The 27,047-nt window shown below is 46.5% G+C and overlaps 2 protein-coding genes across 2 annotated transcripts in view; one reads left to right on the top strand and one right to left on the bottom strand.

Annotated features, from left to right (window-relative positions):
• Positions 1–20,080, top strand: part of ABHD12B (abhydrolase domain containing 12B) — a 40,203-nt gene extending 20,123 nt beyond the window's left edge. The window contains exons 3-13 of the mRNA XM_054970029.1: positions 721–826; positions 1,182–1,301; positions 5,606–5,636; positions 8,214–8,259; positions 8,352–8,481; positions 8,757–8,794; positions 10,628–10,710; positions 11,328–11,410; positions 14,024–14,102; positions 16,640–16,764; positions 19,950–20,080. Coding sequence (XP_054826004.1) covers positions 721–826; positions 1,182–1,301; positions 5,606–5,636; positions 8,214–8,259; positions 8,352–8,481; positions 8,757–8,794; positions 10,628–10,710; positions 11,328–11,410; positions 14,024–14,102; positions 16,640–16,764; positions 19,950–19,974 — 866 coding nt within the window. The 3' untranslated portion in view covers positions 19,975–20,080. The remainder of the gene's footprint in view (positions 1–720; positions 827–1,181; positions 1,302–5,605; positions 5,637–8,213; positions 8,260–8,351; positions 8,482–8,756; positions 8,795–10,627; positions 10,711–11,327; positions 11,411–14,023; positions 14,103–16,639; positions 16,765–19,949) is intronic.
• Position 20,081: 1 nt separating this feature from the next.
• The window catches only part of PYGL (glycogen phosphorylase L), a 65,441-nt gene continuing 58,475 nt past the window's right edge, over positions 20,082–27,047 (bottom strand). Inside the window, exons 19-21 of the mRNA XM_054970028.1 lie at positions 24,126–24,260; positions 22,576–22,642; positions 20,082–21,253 (exon numbers count right to left, since the gene is read on the bottom strand). Of these exons, the coding sequence (XP_054826003.1) occupies positions 21,053–21,253; positions 22,576–22,642; positions 24,126–24,260 (403 nt within the window). The 3' untranslated portion in view covers positions 20,082–21,052. The remainder of the gene's footprint in view (positions 21,254–22,575; positions 22,643–24,125; positions 24,261–27,047) is intronic.

Raw genomic sequence — 27,047 nt, 5'->3', positions numbered from 1 at the left:
AGTGGCTTCTTAATGGGCATTGGAGATGTTCCTTTAACTAGCCACTGATGGCTGTTGGTTAATGTAAGGTGGCCATGTATCTGGGATGTAGCCGTTGAAGGAGGCTTAATAGCGAGATAGCAAGAGGGAGTTACAAAGGGATCCATTCGAAGGCTGTAGAACTGATGCGCTTTTAAAGACTCCCCGTTTGCCTAGGTGCTTACTTACCCCTCCACCACTCAGTGAATATATTTGGAAACCACCAAACGTGTCCAGGGAGAACCATATCTCCAAGATTCCCTCTTATAAGCACTGTAAAAAGCACCTTCTTATCGTATTGGATTACTGTGGAAGATTCTCTGATCTCATTGTATTTGGTGCCATTTATTATTTTCTTTTAAAAAAAAGATGTAAATCTTTTGTCTCTTTGCTGTGATAGAAATGATAAGGCAGCGGCTGTATTTTTGAGAAAGAGCAATAGGATTCTTTCTGGGCATATCTGCATTGGAAACTTCTGTCCAGTTCATGTCATTTTAACTGCTGCAGCTTCCCTCTTGGGGACTACAGTTTGAGGGTGCTGAGAATTCTTAATTAGAGATTCCAAACCCCCATCCCAAGAGAACATGGGAATCGTAGTTTTGGGAAACCAGTTAAATCGAGGGTAGCCCAGAGTTGCCTTGCTATGTCATTGGTATATGGCCTTTATCTGAAGGCTGGCTTCAAAGTGAAATTCTTTTCCAGTATCTTTCCCCTTCGGAGTAGACTTTCAGAAGCCCGAAGTGTACATACACAATTACACAACCAACTTCTATCTCACTTCCGAACCTGGGATCACGTTCGGCGTTTGGTGAGTAATTGCATGGCTGCACAGCTCCCTCACCCTGCCTGCCTTGAGGTGGCTGCATGCGGTCGTTGTGCTAACAAGCACATCCCCTCCCTTGTGGGTGCACAACTCTGGTTCACAGCTGGGGCAGTGCATTCCATGTTGCAAAAACAAACAAAACAAAACAGAGCAGCTGAAGCAGTTTCACTCCAGTCCCCTCCAGACTGTACTTCTTGTGAGTTTGATTCTGTCTTTGGAAGAGGCTGTTGTCCTGGGATCCGCTGGCTTGTTGTCTCCAGCGTCTCAGCTGGACAGAAGCAGCCTGCCTCCTTTTGTTCAGCCATGGAAACCCTATTACAACCTGTGTTGCTTCTCTTAGGCATGCCCTGCCTCACAACAGGAGGGAGGAGGCCGAAGGGAAGGACCGCAGCTGGTATGAAGAGGCCCTGGCGGATGATAACCCCGTCATTATCTATCTCCATGGCAATGGGGGTAACAGGTGATTTTACTGTTTCACAAGCACAAAAGCAGTGTTGCCTTCTTCTACAGCTTGCATTGCTTGTGGAGGTGGGAAGAGGTTGGCTCTAAAGGCAAAGGGAGGGAGCTGTTCCCCTCTAGGTTTGTCATGGACCTTCCTGTAATCACAAGTTTAACAAAAATACATGCAACACATAGCAAAGGAACGATTTGGTGAGCGACGGCTGCCCCAGGAGGGAGTGAAAGGAGACATTTTCTGGGCTGCGAGTCCAGTCTGAAAGCCCCCAATTCTCTTGCCTAGAAACAACTGTGAAAATTCAGGTTTTTTTGTGTTTACAATATTAGGTCAATGCAAAAGCTGCCAGTTGATGAACACCTCTGGTGTCACAAACACACACAGCCGCATAGGACTTCTGCAGAGTCTTCTACAGTGGTTCCTTAAAACTCAAAACCAGAAGATTCTCTGATGTGTTCTGAATAGCAGGTCTGATATGATGGTGCCTGTCAGGTTCTGGCAGTTAGATCCTCATAGCACTCCACTGCACACACTCCAGGGTATGAGTTAAAGTTACTTTATTAGAGATCCATCAGCCTCAGCATACACAGACAAGGGTATTGGCAGAAGTGACGTGTAGAAGTTTGGAGGGGTTAGTTATAGGGAAAGTTCCCATTTTTAGGATATGGACGGTTAGGATTCTGGTGTGAAGGAGCCTGGAGGGGGGGGGGTGGAGGAGGAGAGAAGAACTAGAGGAGAGAAGCAAAAATGAAGTCATTTTCAGTTCCCAGGCTCAAGCCGGCACTCAAGGACACATTCTCGAGTGGCTACAAAAACAAAAGTAGACACCACAGGAGGCACCTGTAAGATAAGCAACTCCCAGCCAAACAGGCCACCGATATGCAACTTCACGTACTCTCAGAGGATCAGTACAAAGCACAGAATACAGAAAATACTCATGGCAGTTAAGTAGGCAGACATATATGACAGTGCCTCTCTTGGCTTCTTCTTGCACATGTACCTAGCTTGATCGTGTGTCTGAAGTAGGAAGCCCCAGCCACCGCCATGCATCGCTGTGTTTGAAATGGAAAACAGGATTGGGAATTGTCCCTCGCAGTTGCATGGAAGGCCACCCTTGCGTCAGTCCCCGATAGAGATTTCAGTGCAAAGAGGGTATCATCTGCTGGATTTCAAGTCCCGTTGTGAATGTCAGTATGGTGGAAGCAGGAATGCTCTTCGTTCTAGAAGGAAACATCGTAGCCCCATTCAGTGGAAAGGCTTTGACAGAAATGAGTGAAAGGATGCGCCAGAAGGCATTCACCAGGGAGAAACGAAGCTGATGTTAGGAACCAACCTGAATGACCTAGAGAGAGACGACGTGGCTTCCGACGTTCTGTGCTCGTCTTCAGTGGTTCTGGGTCATGAAGACCATTGATGAAGTGAAATGCCATCTCAGCTACATACTTGGAAAGAGGGAGGACATACTGAGAGCATTCCACGTCACTCCGCAACATCTCGTCGTGCATGGTGGTGAGATCAGCAGGAGCGTCGCAGGATTTGGAATGCCCCTTTTGCCAAGAAGAGGGCATTCCCTCATATACAATTCTTTATTTTATGGTTTCAGCTGGACTCATGGCAGTCTCATTTCTACAGGTCGGAAGATCACTGGCAATTTTTTTTATGTCATTTATAGTCCACCTTTCTCACAGACTCAAGGCGGATTACACAGTATGAGGTTAATACAGTCAGTATCAAGTACCTTTCAATACAATACCATATGGTAAACAGATACAAGTTTAAAAGACATAGCATTAGCAAGGATCCAAGACAGAGTAGAAAAAAATACTGGAGCAAAACATAATCAATTCTAGGACTAACATTAGACAATAGGGAATGCTGGTTGTACCTAGGAATACGTATTTAAAGCGGCAGATAATATATAAGGCAAAAATAGTGATGAAGTCTATGATCCCCAACTCGTTAGTGAAGCATCTGAGGGCCAAGCTACACATGACGAATGACACTTGAACGGCAAGTGTATTTCTCCCTGTTCACTTGCCCTCCACTCAATCCACTTGCCGTTCAAGTGTCATTCGTCATGTGTAGCTTGGCCCTGAGACCCCCTCCCTACAATACAGCCCTCCCATTTGAGTAAAAAGCCTTTTTGAATAGTTCGGTTTTGTATCATTTATGGAAACCCAGGAGAGTGGGGGCTCTTCTGACTTCCTCAGGCAGGTCATTCCACAGGATAGAGGCCACCACAGAGGAAGCCCATGTACGAGCTGCTGCTGACTTCACCTGTGTGCAGCCTGGCACCTGCAGGAGACCCTGTTCAGATGAGCGAAGCTGCCGTGGAGGAACATAGGGAGGGAGGCGGTTCCATAGGTATGCCAGACCAAAGCCATGAAGAACTTTGTATGTCATAACCAATACCTTGAACTGAGCACGGTAAACGATGAGTAGCCAGTGGAGCGACTGTAGGATGGGAGTGATGTTCAGGCTCCTGCAGTACTTTTCTTACGCTGTTGCTATTCGTCCTTGTTGCAATGACCTCTTGCTTTCCTTTGTGGTGTACAACACAAAGACTCTCCCCAGACTGTTTTCTGTGATTGCTTCACTCTTATAATGGGTCTGAGTGGAGACTCTTCTGTACTTTTTCTCTTGCTGACTCTCCAGGGTAAAGGTTGATTCTGGTCCCCTGGGTCCATATCTCATCCTTCTCCTGCTGTTTTCACTTTATCAACAACCTTGCAACTTCCTCTTGGTGGGCCCAGTGCCGGTTGGCAATTCCTGGTATATCCAGTCCACCCACCTCCCTTGAATTCTTTGTCCACTTCCCCTTCAGTGCCCTGGTCTGGAGGCAGTTTGTTGTAACTCTTTCTTGTCCATAAAACTGAAAACCGTGTGGCCTCGTGCAACCTTCTTTCAATGTTGTTGTCCTCTACTAATTCAAGGCCAAATGTCCCAGACAGCATGGAATGCTTCCACTATTGATTGACAAGTTGTTCTTGGAAGTTTGTTCTGCTCCTCAGCAATGGTGATGTTGAAAGAGGATTCCATCGTCTGTTGCAGAAGGCAGAATGCTTTGGCTCAGTCTGGTTCACAGTTGAGAACTTCGTCAAAGCTGTTAGATCCTGGAGCTAATGAATTTGTGACAACTACCTTCTGTGTTGATGTCTGCTAACTGTGCCAAGCTGTCAGCTGCTGGAGGAATTGCCTGTTATCCATCGATAAACATATTCAGTAAACTATTTTGCTCTTTCCGCTGTTGCCATATTTCCTTATACTCTGTGTCTGTTACCTGCAGTAATAACCAATTTTTCCAGGACGCTTGTCTGCATTTGTTTCTAAGACTGAGCGAAGATGTACCCAGGTGAAACCTGCCGAGTAATGCGGCCACATGAGATTTTCTTCTCTACTTCTTAAAGGGCCTCTTCAGTTTATTTGTACTCTCCTTGATACACAACCAATTAAATCACTGGCATTTTCATCCGGTTCGTTGTTTCCTGGCACTGATCCATCACGTCTCTGTTTTGTTTGGAGGCTGTGCGTATCACTGAATGTGCCCTAAAAAGCAGGAATCCATTTTTGTATGTAAAAGGCCCTGCTCTTTTGCAGCCATTGCTCACCAAATCTTGACTAGTTTAATATCTGTTGATATGTAGCTTAATATCTGTTCAGATTTATTTCCAATGCCATCCTAATCAGAGTTACACTATTCTAATTCCATTAGCTTCAATGGATTTATAAGGGTGGAATTCTTTTGAGGATGGCACTGTTACAAAAGAAATTGGCCTTGTATGTACTTCTATATTGACCTTTATTCATCCCGTAGGGCACAGCTGCTACTTTTGAAGACGACAGCCAAGTGCTGAGTTTAGAAAAGCGATCTTTAGCTTAATTTCAACCTAAGCATGTCACACAGGATTTACAATGATTAAAAAGAAGTCTGTATGGATTATAATGTCTAAAGTAGTTATGTCTTGCTCTGGAGCCTTCCGTACATAGATCCCTTTGTGCTAGAATTTTTTTTTCTTTGGCTTCATCTTGGAGGAAGGGCTAGGGGACCTACCAGTTAGAACTGAATGGTTCCCTTTCTGTTTTTTTCTCCAAAGTACAAAACTCTGCATGTGGCTGGCTTGAATCCATACGCTCTATTTACTTTTTCCTCTGAAAAAGCTTTAAATACGTTTGTTACAAAGAGCTTTAATTTTTTTCTTTCTTTCCCCCTCGCTTTGCAAGAGCTGCTCATTAATGAAGGGTGCTTTGTTTGCTAATTGAATAATCAATGTGACCCAGTGCTCATCTCCCCTTTTTGAACTCTCTTCCAGGGCAACGAGCCACAGAGTGCAGTTCACAAAGGTAGGTGATGTCCGTGAGAGATTCTTTGGTTCCAGCCAAGATGGCCCTTGTGGGGGCCGCTGCTGCTGTTGAGTCCTTTCGGAAGCTGTCTGCTGTGTCTTGACTGCTCCTATTCTGTAAACCGGTATTGACTGAGAGCCAAGCTACAAGTGACTTTTTTCACATGGAGAACACTTGATTGTTCTCGCAAGTTTTCCTGGGAAGTGAAGTCCCAGTGCTCTTCCCCTCTCTGTTAGAATTGCTGCCTGAAGAGCCAGAGAAAGCCGGCGGCAGCAGCAGCTTTTGCAAATGGTTCCTCCAGTCATAATCCTGCTAGACAAGAGGGCTCCCAACAATTGTTTGGGGGCGGGCAGCTGCTACTTTCTCCCAGGGTGTCCTGCTCCTGGGGAGCTGCTCTGGAGAAAGCCGCCAAGTTGGTGAAGCTCCAGCTGCAGCGACAGCGGAAGAATCTGCTGCTGCTCTGACATGCCCTTCCCCTGCTCCTGAGCTCCTGGAGAAAAACTGGAATGAGGGCATGATGAATATTTGTCAGGGATGCTTTAGGCTCATCCTGCATTGGGCAGGGGGTTGGACTAGAAGACCTGTATGGCCCCTTCCAACTCTGTGATTCTGTCTCCTCTGTTTCGCAGCTAACATTGCATCTCTCTTCACTCAAGCGTCCTCATGTAAGATATCTCATCTATAAAGACTCTTGGGGACAAGCTACAAGTGGCAAATGACACTTGCCTGGCAAGCGAACAGACTCACATGTATTCCTCCCTGTTCACTTGCCATTCACTTGCTGTCCACTTGATCAAGTGGAGCGCAAGTGAATGGCAAGTGAACAGGGAGGAATACACGCGAGTCTGTTCGCTTGCCAGGCAAGTGTCATTCGTCACTTGTAGCTTGGCCCTTAGTGGGAAGGCACTGACCAAAAAATAGTGGATGTGTGGCCTCTTAAGAGTGAAGACCTATGGATAAAGCGGTGGCCATGAGCATAGATGGCCTTCAAAGGGGATTAGACAGATTTGTGGAGGATGGGCCCATCATTGGCTACTAGCCATGGTGACTGGAGGGATCCTCCACATTCCGAGGCAGTCTGCCTGCCAGGAGGCAAGGTCAGTGGAAGGCCTCGGCCTCTCTGGCCTGTTGGCGGCTCTGTGAGACAGGATGCTGGACTAAATAGACTACTGGTTTGACTCAGCACGGCTCTTTCTCTGAGCTGTGGCCGTTTCCACACGGCTTACCTTCTTCCGGAAAACAGCGTCTTCATGTACAAAATTGCGCTAGGAAGACACTGTTATTGCACGAAATTACACGAGAAAGTGCTGTCTTCCGTGATAACAGCATCTTCTCATGGGATTTTGCGCGATTTCGCACATGAAGACACTGTTCTCCGGAAGAAGGTAAGCCGTGTGGAGACGGCCTGTGTCTGTTACAGGTGCTGAAACCCCAGCCTCGGAAAGGGCAGGGGGGCTCTTTGAGAAGAGCTTGTTGCCTTGGCTCTAAGGTCCACTGAATCAACACCCTTTCCCCACCCATGTGCCTCTGGGGTGCTTTCAAGCCAGATGTGAGGCTAGCAGCCCTCTCCTGTTTGTCATCTGCCCCTGAACATGGAGGTTCTATTTAGTTATCATGACAGTTATTAGACAGATTAATAGAGGATTGGACTATTTTTATTTTTAATGCAATCGTTTTGGGGGTTACAGAGGTATGTTTAAGGTCTGTAGGCTGCACAGAAGGTGTGGATTTTGTGCTCTAGTTGGAAGGTGAGGCCTTCACAGCCAAAATGACGGACTTGACCTACTCCACTCATTGGCAGGCACTTTAGGCTGACGAGCGCGCCTGCCAGTTCCTCCCGCTCTCATTCTCTTCTGCCCAGTCATGTTGCTTGGCACAACGGAGGGCAGTCCTGGTTTGACCCATATCTGTGCCTTGTCAGAAAGTTCTAAACTTTAGGAAAGAGCTTTGCTGTAGAGGTTCTTGGTCTTTTTCGCATGGAGGATTTCCTGTGGCTTGGATGCGCGCCTGTAGTGTTATTTCTCTGCACTTCTTCATGACTTAATTTTTTCATGTGTTGCCTTTCCATGGTTTCCGCCTGGTTTCTTTGGGCTTTCTCAAACTACCTTTGACCCTTTTTGAGAAAGCATGGAGAAATGACAAAGGGCCAAGCTAGAAGTGACGAATTACACTTGAGTGGCAAATGAACAGACTCACATGTATTCCCCCGTTCGCTTACCATTCACTTGCTCTCTACATGATCAAGTGGAGCGCAAGTGAATGGCAAGTGAACAGGGAGGAATACACGTGAGTCTGTTCACTTGCCAGGCAAGTGTCATTCGTCACTTGTAGCTTGGCTCTATGTTCACTTGCCATTCAAGTGTAAATTGTCACTTCTAGCTTGGCCCAAAGAAACCATGGAAGGGCAACCAATGGAAAATGAGGACGTGAGACGACGGGTCAGCTCTCAAACTGCAGGGAAAAGTCTATGTGAAAAGGCCCAGTCTGTATTTATATGAAATTTCATTTGGATTATAGATGTTTAAATAGCCTAAATTACCAAAAAATCAAAACACTCAAAGCTATCTTCTTGAACAGGCGATGAGCGATGCTGGCTTTCACATCCTGGCCGTTGACTACAGAGGTAAATTTCTGTCGAAAAATAACATGAATTTCTGCATTTTCTACCACAAGATTGTTGCGGTTTCCCCTGACCCTTGTTCTAATACTTTCCAGGCTATGCAGATTCCACCGGTCAGCCTAGTGAGACAGGCTTTACTACAGATGTCCTGCATATCTATCACTGGGTGAAAGCTCGGAGCAAAAACAGCACCGTGATTTTCTGGGGGCACTCCCTTGGCACTGGGTAGGTCTTGGTGTCTAGCCCTGGTGAAATGCAAACTGTTCCCTCCCTATTGGTGCTCTCTTAGAAGGTGAAAGAAGAGATTTCCTATTTTTTACTGTTGTTTTAGGAAGTGGATTATTTATTTCACCGTGCCCTACATGGGCCAAAGCCAGGAATTATGTAAAATGATGGATTTAAGGCTAAAGTGGGGGAGGTGGGGGGGAATAGCTGTGAATTTTTAATAAAGCCCCTTTTTGCCCAGCACTCTAGCTTCCCTGTTTCCTATTTCCTTCTAGAATTTCTACGAACGTTGCTCGGGAGCTGAAAGAAAAAGGTAACATTTATAAGCATGAAAAGGGGCAGAAGCACTGCGGAGGGAGGGGGGACCTATTGTACAGTGTCATGGTTTTTTTTTCCCCCTCTTGGAAACTGGTGCCCCTGGTTTGGCTCAAAGTGCAATATTGAGATGTGAGCCAGAAGTTGACTTCAAGCCTATTTCCAACCAGGGCTCGGTTGTAATTTAAAAAGGGGGCTTTTGAGCAGACTTGGCTTCTGTCACAAATGACAAGCCACAGCCCCCACAAGGGGTAAGGTCTCTGGTTGCCTCCACCCACTACACTTCACTGCCCAGGAACCGGAGGACCCAATGTGTTTTCCTTCTTCATCCCCCAGACATCTTTAGGTGCCATTTAGCAAGCTGCACAAACCCAGTAGGGTGTCCAGAACATTTGTATCTCATGACAATTAGTGGAAGTGCTCCTAGGAGTGGGGGTGGCAAAGGCGGAGGGTGCCCCCAGAGGTCACAGCCTCATTGTCGAGCCTGTTGTACCGCCCAGGTCCTCTTCTCACACCTCTTAGTTATTATAGGAATAGAGAAACAGCTGAGTGCTTTGAGAACATATGAGAAGAACCGTCATTCTGCCATTTGGGTGATCCTGGCCTTTCCTCAGACCCTCTTCATTCTTCTGGAATATGGGTGGGGGGCTCGTATGACTTGACTGCTCCTCAAAATTCCCTGCATACAGTAAAGTATTCACTGAGAATCCTTTCACTGACATGCGAGTTTTCCATGGGTGGGAGAATATGTAATGTGGGGGAACCTTCAAAGTGCCGAAGGTGGCCATCTCTGGAGCTCTTTTGGTTCTAATGACATTAACTATCAGTGTAGAGAGGGACATAAATCTCAGAGTCTGGACTAGGGACGGCAGAAAACCATTAAGCACCTCCCTCATTCAAAATTGTTAGAATGCAGTTTTTGAGGGGAGAATCGTGTTCGGAAGCTTTTCCCACTATCTTTTGAAAATTAAAAGCTCCTTCAGTAAGGTGCAATTTTGAGCTGAACGGAGGGTATGTTTCTGTGCTCCAAATTGCCCCCTAAACATGAGGGGAACCCCCTGGAGTAGAAAAGCGACTGGTGGGAAAAGGGTTATGTACCCCCACCTCCAGTCTTGGAAGCTTAGAGCCAAGCCACAAGTGACGCCTGACACAGGTTGGACACTTGTCGGCTTACCTCAAGTTTTGATGGGAAACGTAGGCGTTCTGGTTTTACAGCTTGGCTCTCCATTACAGCTGCAAGACCAGGATGCCTACATTTCCCATCAAAACTTGAGGGAAGCTGACAAGTGTCCAACCTGCGTCAGGCGTCACTTGTGGCTTGGCTCTCAGATTCTGGAGTCTGCTTGTCATTAGGAAAAATAAACTTTAGACTTCAGGACTTTTTTACACCTGTGATTTGTCCCTCATTGGAGAGGAGGGAGAGGCACTGCTAAGCCAGGGACGAATGCCTGTCGGTCAGGTTGCTCAGGACACATGGCAGTCTGAGAGGAATCCAAAAATGCAATTCCTTTGTGCTCCCACCACTTTAGTGCAGGCTTCCCCAGAGCCACTAGGCCTCGGCTCATAACACTTTGCAAACAAACTTGGCTTGCTTTGGTTTGCTTTGTGACCATTCGGTTGGGTTGGTTGGCCTTCCCATCTACCCTGTCTTACTTTAAGGTTACACATTATTTGCTCAATGCATCCCAGTGATTTTTGTGTGTTTGCTTTGGAGGGTCTTGCTGTACCAGTCTTGTGTGTGTTTTCTAGGTAGGGGGAGGCAGATAGGCCAGGCAGTGTGACTCATTCGGCTTGTGTACTTTCCCTGTTGAACTCTTTAAAATCTTTTCAGAAGGAACCATAGTGGATGCTATAGTACTAGAGGCACCTTACACCAACATCCGAGATGCGGCAGCCACAATCCCCGTTACAAAAGTAAGTTTCTCTGTGTAAACTGGTGAAAACGATCTCCCCTTTTTTTTGTAAATAGTTGTCAAGTGATATGGAAGTCTAGTGGGGTGGCTTGGCTCACTTGTTTGAGCTGGTAGGAGCTCTATAGATGCCTTGCCACGGGGCAAGTTTAATTTCAGCCTGAATACTTTTCAGTTCTGTCTTAATTTTGCATTCACCCTTTGAAAACGTCACTCTTGGTGAAAAAGTGCTCCTCCCACAGGTCAGCAAAGAGGGCAAATTGGTGGTTGCTAATTCCACCACTTTTCTTGGGAGTTCACAATGTGTGTGTTATGTGCCATCAAATCACTGCCGACGTCATGGAAACCTTATGAATGAAAGACTCGCTCAGATCTTACGAACTGGAGGACGTGGCTTTTTTTATTGAGCCAAGCCATCTCGTTTCAGGCCTTCCTCTTTTCCTGCTGCCTTTCCCTTTTCACAATGTAGATCTTGGGTTTTCCATAGAGCTGGGATGTCCATATTTCCTGTAGGCGACTGAATTGCACAAAGGAGTTTCCAGCATGAGAAATGTCTGTTTTGCTGCCTGCTGTGTTTCGCAGTCTCTTTGCATAAGTCTCTCCCTTCCTTCTTTGAAACAGATCTACCGCAAGTTTCCCGGCTTTGAATATTTGATCTTGGACACAATGGCGCATGCTGGCATGTACTTCTATAATGACAGAAAGTGAGTGGAGAGTCTTCCACAGTTTGCTTAACACACTGAATGTTTACTCTGTCCTGGATCAGAGACCTTGTCTTGCATTGTGTGGGGTTCTCTCCCCTTTCAGAAGAGATGAAGGTACTGTTGTTTTGAAGTGTGCACACATTTGAGGGTTTTCTGTTCAAAGGTCTTTCGAGGGTTTCCTATTGCTTAAAAAACAGCAAACCCTATTTTGGCTATCACTGTTTGATCTGAGCTGATAGGAGCAGGTCTCAAGAAAAGAATGTACTCTGGAAGAATCCAACACTGCCTACTATAGAAGAATGGTTGATAAAGGTGCTGGAACTTGCAATGATGGCAAAACTTACTTCGCTGATTAGAGAGAAGACAATAAGTTCATTTATTGCTGAATGGAAACACTGGAGACCCAGTTTGGTGTAGTGGTTAAGAGCGGCAGGACTCTAATCTGGAGAGCCGGGTTTGATTCCCCACTCCTCCACTTGGAGCCAGCTGGGTGACCCTGGGGTCAGTCACAGCTCTCTTAGAGCTCTCTCAGCCCCACCCACCTCACAGGGTGATTGTTGTGGGGATAATAATAACACACTTTGTAAACCGCTCTGAGTGGTTGTTAAGTTGCTCTGAAGAGTGGTATATGAATCGAATGTTATTATTATTGTGTGTGTGTTATGTGCCGTCAGGTTGTCTCCGACCTATGGCAACCCTATGAATGAAAGACCTCCAAAATGTTCTCTCTCTAACAGACCCACTCAGATCCTGCAAACTGGAGGACGTGGCTTCTTTCATTAAGTCAGGCCATCTTGTTTTAGGTCTTCCTCTTTTCCTGCTGCCTTCCACTTTTCCTAGACTTTTCCAGAGAATCTTGTCTTCTCATGATGTGACCAAAGTACGATAGCTTTAGTCTTGTCATTTTTATTTTTATTATTTATTATTATTATTATCGTGTCATTTTTATTATTATTAATAGACTTTTTATAAGAAATAGTAATGATATGATGACTTGTGGACGTATGGACTAAAGAATGTGGACATTAGAAAAAAGAGAACTTTTATTTTTAACGTAGAATAAGAGAAAATTTGAAAATACTAATATTTGCCGCAGAGAAAATCAGAGGCTTCTTTTTAGTTGACATAGTTTTTCTTTTATCTTTTGTTATTTTTGTTGTTGTGTAATTGTATCTTTATGTTTTTTTTCTTATTATACAAAACTCGTAAAAAAAACATAAAAGAAACGGGTGCACATGCAACCTATCAGGTCCTTTAAACAAAGTTCTCTGCTCAAGTGATTTCAAAGGCTTGTGTCTCATAGAGGAAGGACGGCTGTGTCTGGGCCATATTTTATTACATTCACAGGACAGAATGCAGCTCTTTATTCCTCCCCCAATCTCTGAACATGGAAGACCGTCACAAATACTTTGCCTTGGTAGGCTATCCTTCTATGCGCAGGGATTTCTTTTGGTACAGAGGAGCATTCAGTCGAAATGGCACAGCTTAGAGGAGGGCCGATTCCAGACGGCCCTCCGTATCGCGAAACGTCGCGCGTCGTCATGCAGAAAACGTGAAATATCGCGTTTTCTCACGCGAGTTTTGCGCGACGTCGCACAAAACTCACACAAGAAAACGCAATATTTCGCGTTTTCTGCGCGACGACGCACGACGTTTCGCGATGCGGAGGGCCGTCTGGAATCAGCCGAGGTTTGCAGTATCAGTAAGAGTGTGATATCATAGGGATATCCCCAGGTAGTGGTCTGAGGCTATCTAAATGTTCACCATGCAAGTTGACCAAAAAGTAGAAGATGCCCTGTTGTGGATACGATTACTCATGGATAGCATTATCTGCAGGTATGTACACTTGCATATCTACCATGGTTTAAATCCTGCACTTCATCCAAGGGGCTCATAGCTACATACATGGATTTCCCCTACCGTTTTATTCTCACAACATCCCTAGGAGGTAGATTAGACCGAGAGAACAATTAGCCCGAGATCATCCAGTGCACATTACGGCAGAGTGGGGATTTGAACTCATGTCTTCCCCCGTCCTAGCCTGATGCATCAAACGAGCATTTTCTTCATGAGTCAAACTCTTGGTTAACTTCCGATAACTACCTTGAGAGCTGTTTGGACGGGCCATGAAAAATGGATCTGACGGAGCGTGCCGTGAAGTCATAGCTTACTTATGGCGCCCCTTGGTGGGGTTTTCATGGCAAGAGACTAACAGAGGTGGTTTGCCCTTGCCTGCCTCTGCAACCCTGGTCTTTGCTGGAGGTCTTCCATCCAATCTCTAACCAAGGCGGACCCTGTTTAGCTTCTAAGATCTGACAAGATGAGGCTTATCTGGGCTATCCATCTAGTAGGTCCATAAAAGTGGAAGTTCATACTAAGAGGAGGAAATGCGTTTCTTTGAAAGCCTTTCGCCTTGGCGACAATTGTGCAAAGGAGGCTAGAGGATCTTTCCTAGGAGCACCTTCTGATAGAGGGGAGGCTGCGATTGGATTCCCCCTCTTCTGCCTCAACCCCATACACACACACACACATACCCTGTCTGGGCACCTGTAAACTGACTCTTGACTGAAAAGCAAGAGGGGAGAATCTAACCAGCTCTGCTCTCACCTGCAGCGTCCAAGTGCTATCCAGCCCTATCTTAATCTTGCATTCAGAAGACGATGGCATGATACCCGTCAGCCATGGAAGAAAGGTAATGTATTTTCCTGTTTTTCAACAGGAAATGTCATGTCTGTGCTCCTACATCCATTCCATTGTTCTCTGTGTGGAACCATTGCTAATGCTGTACCCTGATTTCATTTTGCAAATGGTCTAACCATAGCTTTTGTTTCTCCAGCAGCCTGGGAACACAGCTGTCTTATCTGTTCTTTTGTTGAGGCTCACAGAAGTGGCCTCGTACTGTCTGGAATGTTATAGCTTACTGTTATGACCTGTACTTTCTTTGGGGTAGATTTTTCTTTTAATCTTCCCCTTACACCCTCTGGGTAGTTTGCTGCCACCAGGAATATATTATTCCAAAATATTTTATTCAAATTTCCCCTTTGGTAACGTGTTTAAGCATCAGGCTCCTTCGTGGTTCTATGTGGCCCTGAGGATATGAATGGGATATAGCAATGACAGCTACACTGGGATATAACAAAATAAAATAAATGTTTATTTTTCAAGAAGCGTATTGGTTTCATAAAAGTAGTTCTTCGTTCTTAAAGTTACTTCCTATAAACTCATTCACACAGATCTCTTGTAAGGCTTCACACACAGCCTCTTTCTCTAGGCTCTATATTTCTCTCACAGAAAACTCCTCAGGCAGCACACAGCCAGCCTCTCTGACTCTTATTCACAGAAATATGAAACCTGCTCAGGCAGCACCCAGCTGGCCTCCCTTTCCCTGACTGAGTGTCCTTTCACAAACAGGCTCAGTTCAGGTTCCACACAGGTTATATTTCTCTCATAAAACACTTCAGCATATTCAGGCAGCACACAGCTAGCCTGCTTTCTTCTGATTGAAACTTTTCTCTCTCTCTCAGAGCGGGACCACAAGTGACGCCTGACACTAGTTGGACAATTGTCAGCTTCCCTCAAGTTTTGATGGGAAATGTAGGCAGCTTGGCGGAATGTTGGACAAGTGACAGTTGAAAAGTCCATTGGACAGCAGTCGGAGAGCAAAGCTGTGAGACCAGGACGCCGACATTTCCCGCCAAAACTTGAGGGAAGCTGACAAGTGTCCAACCTGTGTCAGGCGTCACTTGTGGTCCCGCTCTCAGGGCCAAGCTACACATGACGAATGACACTTGAACAGCAAGTGTATTTCTCCCTGTTCACTTGCTCTCCACTCAATCCACTTGCCATTCAAGTGTCATTCGTCATGTGTAGCTTGGCCCTCAGTCTCAAGCTGCCTTCACTCCGCCCACCCTCTCAGTCATCAACCAGTCATCTCCTTCACTCATCCCTCTCTTTCACCCCCCACTCTTCACCTATCTCACACCAAGCATTTAAAGACACATGCACCCATTTCTTGAAATCATTACGCTTACTCTCATGTATTCTCAGACTACTTCCTACGCTAATCTGTGGTCTAGGTGGGAGGGGGGGAATGAGTGGGTATTTAGAGTTTGTATTTTCTTCAAGTTGCTATTCCTATAAAGGAACGTGCACTACTGAGATGCTTTCTTTCGTCTGAGTCATTCTATGGACATATATATGGACTGGATTTCTGAATAAAACCATTTGACCAAGAGTTTGGAGTTCTTGCTGCAATGGTACAGAGCCCTGTCTACCATATCCTGTCATCCAGAGCCCGACAAGAAGTTTCCGTGAATGGAAACTGAAGGGGCATCCCAAGGGAAAGGTTCCCTCTTGGGTAGCAGGTGTTGGGAAGGGCCTCTTTCTGTTGATCCCAGGGCAAGAAAACAGAGTGGGGGCGCTTTCCTGCCCTCGCTCTGGGATTTCTGTCTAGCCATTGTGGGGCACAACAGTGAGCTGCAAGAATACTACGTCTGTTCCAGGAAGCCGCTTCTGTTGAGCCACTACGGCGAAGCAGCTACCACCCGTGTCTGGCAATTCTGACTGCAAATAATAGAAGCTTGCCTTGGGGTGAGGAGAGACTGTATGGGCAGGGGGAAGGGCACGAAGCCAAGCCTCTGCAGAACATTTGCAAACTCGCCCTAAGAGTTGGCTGGCCCGTGCTTCTGCATCCTTCAAGGGCTTGTCACAAGGAAAAATGCCTTTGCAGCTGTAAGCCCCCAAACTGGCGTCTCTTGTAAAATGCTGTTTAAAAGTCAATTTCATGCATGCTAATGCCAGTCATGAAGTAGATGTGCATTGAAAGCAGAACTGCCCCAGCCCCTTGCAAAACCAAACCCACTTTTAGTTCTTTAGGGGGAGTCCAGTAGCACCTTTAAGACTAACCAACTTTATTGTAGCATAAGCTTTCGAGAACCACAGCTGTGGTTCTTGAAAGCTGATGCTACAGATGTATCTGACAAAGAGAGCTGTGGTTCTCGAAAGCTTCCGCTACAGATGCATCTAACGAAGACAGCTGTGGTTCTCGAAAGCTTATGCTACAGATGCATCTAACGAAGACAGCTGTGGTTCTTGAAAGCTGAAGGTTACACTGGCCTTGGCAGAGAGCTGCTACCTGTCAGAAGAGTATTCCACGCTGGTTTTAATGGATTACAGCTCTGATCTGGAGTTATGCAGCTGCATTCGTCTCACTCCTGTCTTTTCCTCCAGCTGTTCGAGATTGCACGCAACGCCTCCCAGAAGAAAGAAAACATCAAGTTTATTTCCTTCCCTGCTAGCAAGGGCTTCGGACACGACTACATTTCTTTCAACCCTGAGCTCCCTGCCATAGTGAAGTGAGTTGAATCACGCTGCGATGCGTCCGAGGCGGACGCCGGGTTCGCACCAGGTTTATCTCTGGCGCTTCGAAGGCTGCCCTGCAGATCTGGCCTGGGGAAATTGGGGGAGGCTGCTTGAGAGCAGAGGGAAAGCTGCAGTGGGTTGAGAATATACAGAGTTTGTTTGGCTTCTTCTCTAGCAAAGTGTCACCCGGCCTATATACCAGCAATAGGCCATTAAGCAGCAATGGTGCTTTTGAAATAGGTCAATGCACAATGAATGATAGATGTACGCAGGGGTCATTTCGTAGAAAAAGAGCTGCAGGAACTTATTTAGCATAACTCATTAGCACAACTCATTTGCATATGCCACCCCCCCTGACACCACCGGAAGCATGTCATTAGCATAACTGATTTGTGTATGCCCCACCCCCTGCCATCACCTAGCCTGGCTGTTTTGGACCCAATCCTGGCCATTCAGGGCCGAAATTGGGCCCAAAATGGCAAAAAGGGGCTGAAAATGGCCAGAAAGGGGCCCAAAGTTATCAGGATTGGGCCGGTGCTGAGAGGGAGAGTGATCCACCACCCGTCAGAGGCCCGATCCTGGCCATTTCGGGACCAATCCTGGCCATTTGGGGCCAGAATTGGGCCGTTTCGGCCCTGATCCAGGCCGAAATGAGCCCCAAATGGCCAAAAATCAGGTGAGCGGGGCCACCCGACATGTGACCTTTTTGGAGAACTACCGGAACGGCGTTCCTGCGGGTTCCCCCTCAAAATGAGCCCTGGATGTATGACACTTCTGCCCAGTGCTCGATAGGCCACCTGCACTCCTGGCTGGAGCAAACTTGCAACGCCCAGCCCAGCAGCTACGGGGGAAGTTGTTTTGGTTGAGGGAACCCACTCTGCCCCACAGAAGTCCTCCCCTGCTCCAGTACCTTCCCCTACCACCTCCTACTCTGTGCCCCCTTGCCAGTTTTGTGCCAGGAATAACATCCAAACTGGGCTGCTCAGTAATGTTAGGCAGGTAGGTAGGAATCAAGCCAATCGCTTTTTCCAACTAATACTAACTTTATTCTACTGGCAAATCTCTGGACTGAGAGCCAGTTAGGTGTAGCGGTTAAGAGCAGCAGGACTCTAATCTGGAGAGCCAGGTTTGATTCCCCTCTCCTCCACTTGAAGCCAGCTGGGTGACCTTGGGTCAGTCACTTAAGAGCGGCAGGACTCTAATCTGGAGAGCCGGGTTTGATTCCCCACTCCTCCCCTTGGAGCCAGCTGGGTGACCTTGGGTCAGTCACTTAAGAGCGGCAGGACTCTAATCTGGAGAGCCGGGTTTGATTCCCCTCTCCTCTGCTTGAAGCCAGCTGGGTGACCTTGGGTCAGTCACAGCTCTCTCAGAGCTCTCTCAGCCCCACCCACCTTACAGGTTGATTGTTGTGGGGACAACAACATACTTTGTAAACCGCTCTGAGTGTTAAGTCATCCTGAAGGGCAGTATATAAATCAAATGTTATTATATTATTATATATTATAGTTATTTCAGTTACTTATAAAATACAGCTGACTGGACTAGGGTGAAGACTCCTGGTGATAGAAATGAAACAGAAAGCTTGCTAACCCCACTTGGACCTTCCAGGCCTTCCGTTTCCCGTTGAGAGAGTCAAACAGGCAAAAAGAGGATGCTGTCCTTTGCACAGTCATGCCCCCCCCCTACCCTGTGGTCAGGGGCACACACACCAGCCCCCATCTCCTTTTTTAGATCTCCCTGCCACGTGTGTATAAACGTCTTCACCAGTCTGGGTTTGGGGTTCTGGCAGTAACAGCTCAGCCACTAGAGAGGGGCTAAGATAGCAAAAAAAAAAACCCCTCATGTTTTACTTCTGATTGCGAAAATCATGAAAAATGGAGTTCCCAGCCCTGGTGTCACCTCAAACACTGATAAATCTCAATAATAGTTGCCGCCTCTTGCTCTAACCCAGGACAGGGTAGCCTAAGAATCACAGCCCCCAGATGCCTTGGCAGACCCTCCCTGTGCAATGAGTTATTGTTTGGAGTGCATTCCCTTAGGGTTTCCCTTAGGGATTCCCTTAGAATCATAGGGTTGGAAGGGGCCTCCTGGGTCATCTAGTCGAGCCTCCTGCACAACTACCCCACCCCACCCCCAGTGACCCCTGCTCCATGCCCCGATGGCAAAACACTGTCAGGATCAAACTGGCCAGGGGGAAACTTGCCACCTGACCCCAAAGTGGTGATCGGCCTCGCCCTGGGCATGTAAGAAGGGGCCACGAGAACTAAGCCCTGGTGTAACCCTTCCTGCCCTCCCTTCACAGGCTGGTGTCTTTTAAACTGCAACAACCATCTTTGGAGGAGGGGAACTTTGTCTCCAGTCACCTTCTGGTGGCCAAGAATAGCGTCTCATCTAATACTTTACATTCTGGTGCAGCTCAGAATGCCACATCTTTGGGGAAGGGCGGGTGGTTCAGCGCATGGCCTTTTTCAAACAGGGACAACTTCTGGAAGGGGGGAGGGCAGGGCAGTCTGTCTCAGACCAGCTTGACAAGTTAGGCACCCCATGTTACTGCTGGGCCCTGGCCAGGGAAGGTACTCACCCTCATTCCCTCCTCAGCCTCAAGGATATCTTCTGTGTTTAAGAGGAGTTCATGTGGCAGAGGCTGCTGAGGTGTCTCTGGGCTAGAATGGAAGCTGCCCCTGTCCAGGCCTTCCTCAAGGCTCTTGCACAGCTTCTTGGGAGTCCCTCTGAGCACTGGAGTGGAGAGAGTGCCCTGAGGGCCAAGCTACAAGTGATGAATGACACTTGCCTGGCAAGTGAACAGACTCACATGTATTCCTCCCTGTTCATTTGCCGTTCACTTGCTCTCCACTTGATCAAGTGGAGGGCAAGTGAACAGGGAGGAATACACGTGAGTCTGTTCACTTGCCAGGCAAGTGTCATTCATCACTTGTAGCTTGGCTCTGAGACATCCTATATCAGCAGAGAGGCTGGTGAGGGGAGGCCTGAGCGACAGTCTAGCTCACAACTTTGGTTGTGACATAAAACCAACCCCTCAGAGCTCTGGTGCTCAGCTTTCCCACCACTGAAGAGCAAAGACACTCCGGAGGCCAGCGCATTGCTAACTTTCACAGGAGGTAGATATTTTTGGCAGCACAGAGCTGGGAAACAGCCTTCTTTTCCTCTTCCCTTACAGAGATTTTCTCAAGAGCGTCAAGTGACTGCAGCAGCCCAGCATCCAGCCACTTTGGTCAAGGCCAGCCCAGAGGAGAGTTCCTCGTTCTGACATGTTTGCGAGCCGTAATAAAACAAAAAAAACAACGGAAAGGAGCGTGTGGCTTTTTACTTTATTTTAGGCCTGTGGCCGTTCAGGAATGCATGAGGGTAGATCCGACACAACACCAGAGACAACAGCAAAAGCTGCCCCCGAGCTTCTTATGGGAAGGGAGCCGCAGATATTTTGCCCTCCTGCTTCTAAACCTTAAAGCTTAGCTGCCCAGAATGCTGCCTTCACCCTAACCCATCTTCCTAAAGCGTATGCAAGCGATGCGGGTGCAGCCACTCAACTTCGTCGCAGATCTGGCTGCATGAGCAGACCAAACACATAGCACCGGTTGTATAGCACCATGTCTGGCTCGTGGCAATGGAATATAGGCTCACCTCTCATGGGGAGATGGTGGGAGGGGAGCAGTAAACAGCTCAAGCTATTTCTCAAGCAACTGCGCCCCTGCTGTTTCAACCCCCCTCTTTCCCCAATGGGTGCTGTGCTATGTTAAGGAACTGGTACGGTAATACTAAGAGCGTAAGATGGTAAGCTGCCTTGAATATTAGTCTACAACTGGTCTTTTTTAAAAATAGTCTGACCCGGCCCTTGGCTTCCGTTACATTATTTAGTACAAGCCAACTGCAGCGAAGGGATCAGTAACCTACAGCTCCGATTAGCAGTTCTCCAGTTCCCCTTCTTCCTCCTAAGGTACCTTAGGAACTATGATGGTTGTTTGTAGGTCAACAGCTCTATTACAGAACTCCAGGCGCCGTGCAGAACTACAGTTCCCAGGTCTCCCTGGGAAGAAGGGCGGGGCTAAGAGACTTGAATCAGGTTAAAGTACGTCTCTCCCAACTCATTCCCATCGATACCGTCCCCAAAGCGCTCAGATCCCGTTCCCTGTTTAGAAGCCAAATCGCAAGAGCCCATCACCTTTACTACTCTTAGTAGCTAAACAATTGCTGGGGGAAGGGTGCATTTCCCACCCTGTACATTACAGCCGCTATGCAAACAGAGCTAAGCATCTTTCAGATTCACATGTGCAACTTGTCAACCATTTCGTTGGCCATCTGCTCGTCAGCAACATCCCGGGGCACGTTGGGGGGAGGGATCTTGAGGTCAGACGGTTCCACGTGCCAGATGTCCCGGGCGTACTCCTTGATGGTCCTGTCACTGGAGAACTTCCCAGAAGCAGCGATGTTTCTGATCACCATTTTGGTCCATTCCTTGGTGTTCTGGGGGAAGAAAAAGATTGACTTTGGACATGTGCAAAAGCTTTTTTAGGCTGAATCGCTGTCCTGTGCAACAGGCCACAATCTGTATCTGGTTCATTCTTGTATCTCAGGCTAAGGAGATCGAGCAAGACGGGTTGCCGTGTTTGTCTGTAGCAGCAGAAAAGAGCAAGAGTCCTGTAGCACCTATAAAGCTAACAAAATTTGCGGCAGGGTGTGAGATCTCGTGACTCACAAAAGCTCATATCCTACTACAAATTTTGTTAGTCTTATAAGAAGTGAGTTGTGTCGAAAGCTCATACCCTACCACACGTTTTGTTAGTCTTATAGGTGTTACTAGACAGTAGAGAGACAAAGGGGGGGAGGAGAAGCAAGACGGAGTTTAGTTAGGACGTTTTCTTCTTCTCCATGTAACCTTTCCCCTTTATTCCAGAAGTAAATTTTTCTTAGAAACTAATTACACGTGTGTCTGAGTTGCTTATTCTACTGGATTTTAGCAGAGTAAAGATAAAGCACAACAGTAGGGCACCAGGCAGACCCGTGGGTCTATTGAGGGCAGAATTGCCTCCTCTCACTGGCAGCAGCAGAGTGCCAGGTAGAGGTCTTCACATCTCCTGAACCTGGGACCTTCTACATTCCAAGCGGAGGTTCCACCACTGAGCCACGCCCCTCCTGAAAAGGGAGACGTCATCCCAGGCTATTATCTCATTCTGCCACTGGACCGGAAACAGTAGTGCTGGTAACACAGTATAAATTTAGGAGGGCTTAGCTTATGATTGGGGGGGGGGGGTGGAGGCAATTCAGTGGAAGACGTACACTGGTTACATGAGAAAGGGCCGAGACATAGAGCTAAGCTACAAGAGACGAATTACAAGAGGAGAGCAGGGGAAGGGAGTCGCAACGTTAGCCGGGAAGCTGAGTTTTAAGAGAGATCGGAAGGCTTTGTCAATTTCTCTCTCTACAGAGCCAGGGAGATGCTGCTCAGAGGGTTTGTTAATTTCCATTTTGCCTCCCAAAGGCTCTGTCAGTTTCACCTCCCCTTCTAGGAGGCAAAGAGGAAATTAACAAACCCTCTGAGCAGCATCTCCCTGGCTCTGTAGAGAGGGGAAATTGACACAGCCTTCCGATCTCTTCTAAAACTCAGCTTTCCGGCTAACATTGCGACTCCCTTCATACGCACGTCCTCGTGTAATTCGTCTCTTGTAGCTTAGCTCTTAGTTTATGGAACAGACAGGCCAGTTGTGAGAACGAAATTGAGAGAGCCTTATAAGATAAGCTGCAGCTACTCTGAGGAAAAGCGGGACAAAGAACTCGTCTGGACATACCATGTAGAGTTGACTGACGCTGTCCTGACATCGGACGTAAGATTCATAGTCTGCGAAAACTTTAAACCTATTCAGAAGCAACAGAAGAGGTCAAGGATGATAATAATAACAGTTATTGATTATTGATCTATTGAGTATTGATCTGTTCATTTTATCATTGCTGATGCAGCAAGAATCTTCTGGGATCCAAGAATCAGAAAGGGAAAAAAAGTCACCATCTAGTCCCGCTCTGGGTGTGAGCGCTCAGCCTTCACCCCTAACCTTACCCTAACCCCTGATACACACGGATATAACAACTGCCTTATATACCACTCTTCTAGACAGATGAGTGCCCCCTCAGAGCGGTGAGTATTATCCCCCTACAATACAGGTAGGGATTTGGGGCTGAGAGAAGTGGCTTACCTAAGGCCACCTGCGGAACTCATGGCAGGAACAGAACTGGCAGAGTGCCAATGCACAACCCAACCACTTAACCCATTATTCTATAGCAGCTCTCTCCATATAAGTACTCTGATCCCAGGAATAATTTTTTCTGTGGTTCAAAAGGGGCAGCAAAAATTGAGAAGGACATGGGGAAACTCTCTGTGCCTTTCGTGCATACATGGCTGGGTTCAAGCCAGTGTTACGTGGTGCTGGACAGGATCTGCCCTCACAACCGTGGACCCGAGAGTACGAAGCAAGGATGGATCTACAACACAAGTGAATGCCAGCCGTTCAGTTATATAGGGCAAGAGGGCAGTGGATCCACTCTACTGGAAGTGGACCGGCTGCAGTGTTTGTATATAACTGTTAGAAGCTTTATGGCTTTACTGCCAAGAGCCTTTGGGCCACTTCGCAACTAATTAACTAACTCTCTACCTTGTTACTTCCGTGTTCTTGCAACATGATTGCTCTTTGACTGTGACTCTTTGGAAAAGATTGATATTGAAACGGGCCAATGGGGATCTAGATATCCCATTAGAGTTATTATGAGGCTCTTCACACTCTCCACAGCCACTTAATGAAGAACCTTCGTGTCAAGTCTTATTTCCTCTAATACCATTGTGATATAAGCACTTTTCAGACCTTCTTTACTGTTGGACTTAAGTTTGATTGTTGGATATGCTCTGTATACTGAATTTGTTATATGCTGCTATTCAGGCACTTTAATATTTCCATGTGCAATATGATTACTCTTTGAGGACTAGCACCGTAACTATTTGTGTTCTGTGTTTCCAGTGTGTATATCCTTCACCCATTTGCAGTAGCACTTTAAGAATGTACTCACTTTGGATAAAGAGACTGTATATGACAAACATAGAACTATACATTTCTGTATTAGAATATTTTCCACAGAAGGACTCGTTGTTTCCCTTGCTTTATTGCTCTATTGACTGTGTCTTATTACATCTTAGTCAGTATATCACAGGTTTTCTTGTTTTTGTTTCTACAAGCTTTAATTCTCAGAAGAGTGGAAAGCCAGGAAAACTTTACCCACTGAGTTGGACACATTCGAGTGGATTCGGGAGGCCCGATTCCAAGCCATGCAGATGTCAAAAGGCTATACTCACCTGTCATGGTAGAACAGCATGTTGACCAGATCCCTGAAGAGGTCCGGTTGTTTTGGGGAGAAGAAACCGCTCCTGATCTGGTCGATGGCTTGTTTCAGCTCGGGAAGCCGATCGTAATAGGCTTCTGCATTGTACCTGGAGGGAAGAGGGGAAAACCTTTTGTTCCTACTTGAGTGCAAACACCCGCTTGCCCAAGCACGAACATCTGCATGCTTTCCGAGAGTCCTAGTCCATCTTCCAGGAATCTTTCCCTGCCTGTTCAGCTGGAGTCCAGAACCGCACCGCCTTAGTTCCCAATTCTGTTGCCCAGCGGTCCGCTGAGTTTCATAGGCATACAATGGAAAAGAAAAGGGGGTGAGGGGGAAGCCCCCACAGACGCGACCCAAGCAAGGCTGGGGAAAACACAGGGCCAAGTTACAAACTAAAATAAAAATATTCCAAATAAGTATTTATTATGAGTGTACACGAGGTTGTCGTTAAAAACACTGGGGCCTAAATTACAGGCATCTGTTAAAAGTAACTAAAACAGTCTCCATATACAGATGATGCAACAGTCCAACGAGCGGCACAAAGACAGGCCAGACGCATTTTGGCCCTCAGGCCTTCCTCAGTGGTCAATTGTACAATATTTATGTTAAACAAACACACCCACACATTTAGAAACCAAGATAAAAATGCTCCCGAAGCTTTTCACTTGTATCGTGTGGTACAATTCAAATGGTTAGCAGGCTGTAGTCTGCACTCACACAATGACCTTCGCTTGATATAGTATTCTGAGGCTTGGTTTCCAATGTCTTTGGGTGCGTTTCATCAATCTGCAGTTACGTTGGTCGGCCACTGGACTGTAGCATCATAGAATCAGAATCACAGAGTTGGAAGGGGCCATACAGACAGACCTTCTAGTCCAACCCCCTGCCCAATGCAGGATGAGCCTAAAGCATCCCTGACAAACATTCCTCAGTATACAGAGATTGTTTTAGTTACTTTTAACAGATGCATGTAGCTTCTAATTTAGGCCTGTACACGGGCTTTCTCTGTGGTGGCCCCTACCCTGTGGAACGGCCTGCCTGAGGAGGTCAGGAGAGCCCCCACTCTCCTGGCTTTCCGCAAACGATGCAAAACCGAATTATTCAAAAAGGCTTTTTACTCAGATAGTAGGGATGTATTGTAGAGAGGCGCTCTCACATGCTCGTTATTGAGTTAAGGACCATAGACTTCAGCACTATGTTGCCTTACGTACTACCTGTTGTCTTAAATATATGCTCCTCTGAGCAACTTGTGCTTCATGTGGTCTGATGTCAGCCCTAGAATTGCTTATGCTCGGTTTCAGCATTTCGTCAACTCTGTACTGAATTCTTGCTAATGCAAGATTTTTTCTTGCTAATGCAAGAAATAAACTTGTGTTTCTTTACCCAATGCCGTTGTTTATGGAAATGTCCTTGATACTGACTGTATGAATCTTACACTGTGTAATCCACCTTTCTCAGTAAGAAAGGTGGACTATAAATGACATAAATAAATAAAATATGTTTTAAACTTGTTTTTTAACGGCAACCTTGTGCACACTCATAATCAATATTTATTTGGAATGTTTTTATTTTAGTTTGTAACTTGACCCTGTGTTTTCTCCGACTTCCGTAGGCATGCCATTTCAGCACCAAATTATAGGGCATGCCCAGATTTCTGGCTACTTTACCACCGTTGCCACAGTGCCATAGAGATTGTCAGAAGTCAGATGTCACTAGCATCTATTAACACTTTTCTTAAAAAAAGAACTCCAAACTAAAAAGCACAAGTTAAAACCTCTTGGTCTGATTTGTACATCGTCCACTTCAGTGACCTTCAGCTTTCCAGAGCCAGCTCAGGGCCCACCTGACACCTCCAGGGGGCAGCAGTAGAACTGCTATGGCCAGCAGACACCACAGTCCAGATGACACGAAGAAGATGACAGGGGGTTCAAGCCATAGCAAGGAACAAGCCCAGAGCCGCCTCTCTGCCAGTGCCTCACCGCCCTGCCTCTTCTCTTTGGTGAGCACACTCATCAAGAGAGGCAAGAGGCATGTAGCCCATGCTTTCTGCACATGTACTCTAGCAACAGGCCCTTTGAACAATGAGTAAGGAGAATGCAGCACTTTTTACAGGGACCTGCTGTCCAACCAGTGGGTCTTCGACGACCCGTCCTGGAGGGTCCTGACCCAGGGATTTCAAGACCACAGACATGGCAGCTATTGAAAACCGGCCTTCCCATTGATCAAGCCTCATGTCAGAGTGGTGCACCTTTCGGTAACGTTTTCGTGTGGCTCGTTCTTAACCGTGACATTTTACTATCTGAATTTTTTTATATCCCTTGGACTTCTGCCTGCCTGTCTTGTCTGTTTTGCTTCACAGTCCTATTCTCAATGGCCGTGCCCTCCTGAGACAGAAAACTGTAGGTACAGCTAGTTCTTTCAGCTATCTGTGAGGCCCCTAACGTTTATAGGAATCATTTGTATTATCATAGTTCCCTTCCAGCATTTAAACCAGACACTCTGGTTTAACAGGGATTGCCAGAAGGTAGTTAAGACTGAGACCTCATTTAAAATGGAACTTGAAATTTCAAGATGTACAGGGCTTTAAAAAAAAATGGGACACCTAAAATCAACAAGAGTAAACAGAGCCAAGATTTTTTTTTAAAGAAGTGTTGCTAAATAGAGTCCTCTTTTCTTTCAAGTCTCTAAGTACGACGACAGTCACATGTTGAGGGGTTGAGCTCCCTTCTATCCCTCTGCACAACAAATTATTACTATTATTATTATTACTATTATTCAAATTATCCAAAACACAATCAACAATAAGCAGAGGTCACATGTCATTATTGATTGGCCTTGCTAAGCTGATACAGGTTTCCACCGGAGACCTAAGTATCAACCAGATATCGGAGTA

The sequence above is a fragment of the Eublepharis macularius genome, chromosome 2 (genome assembly GCF_028583425.1).
Source record: "Eublepharis macularius isolate TG4126 chromosome 2, MPM_Emac_v1.0, whole genome shotgun sequence".
Classification (NCBI taxonomy): domain Eukaryota; kingdom Metazoa; phylum Chordata; class Lepidosauria; order Squamata; family Eublepharidae; genus Eublepharis; species Eublepharis macularius.
Note: the sequence above shows the minus strand (reverse complement) of the source record. Positions and strands in the feature narration are given on the sequence as shown.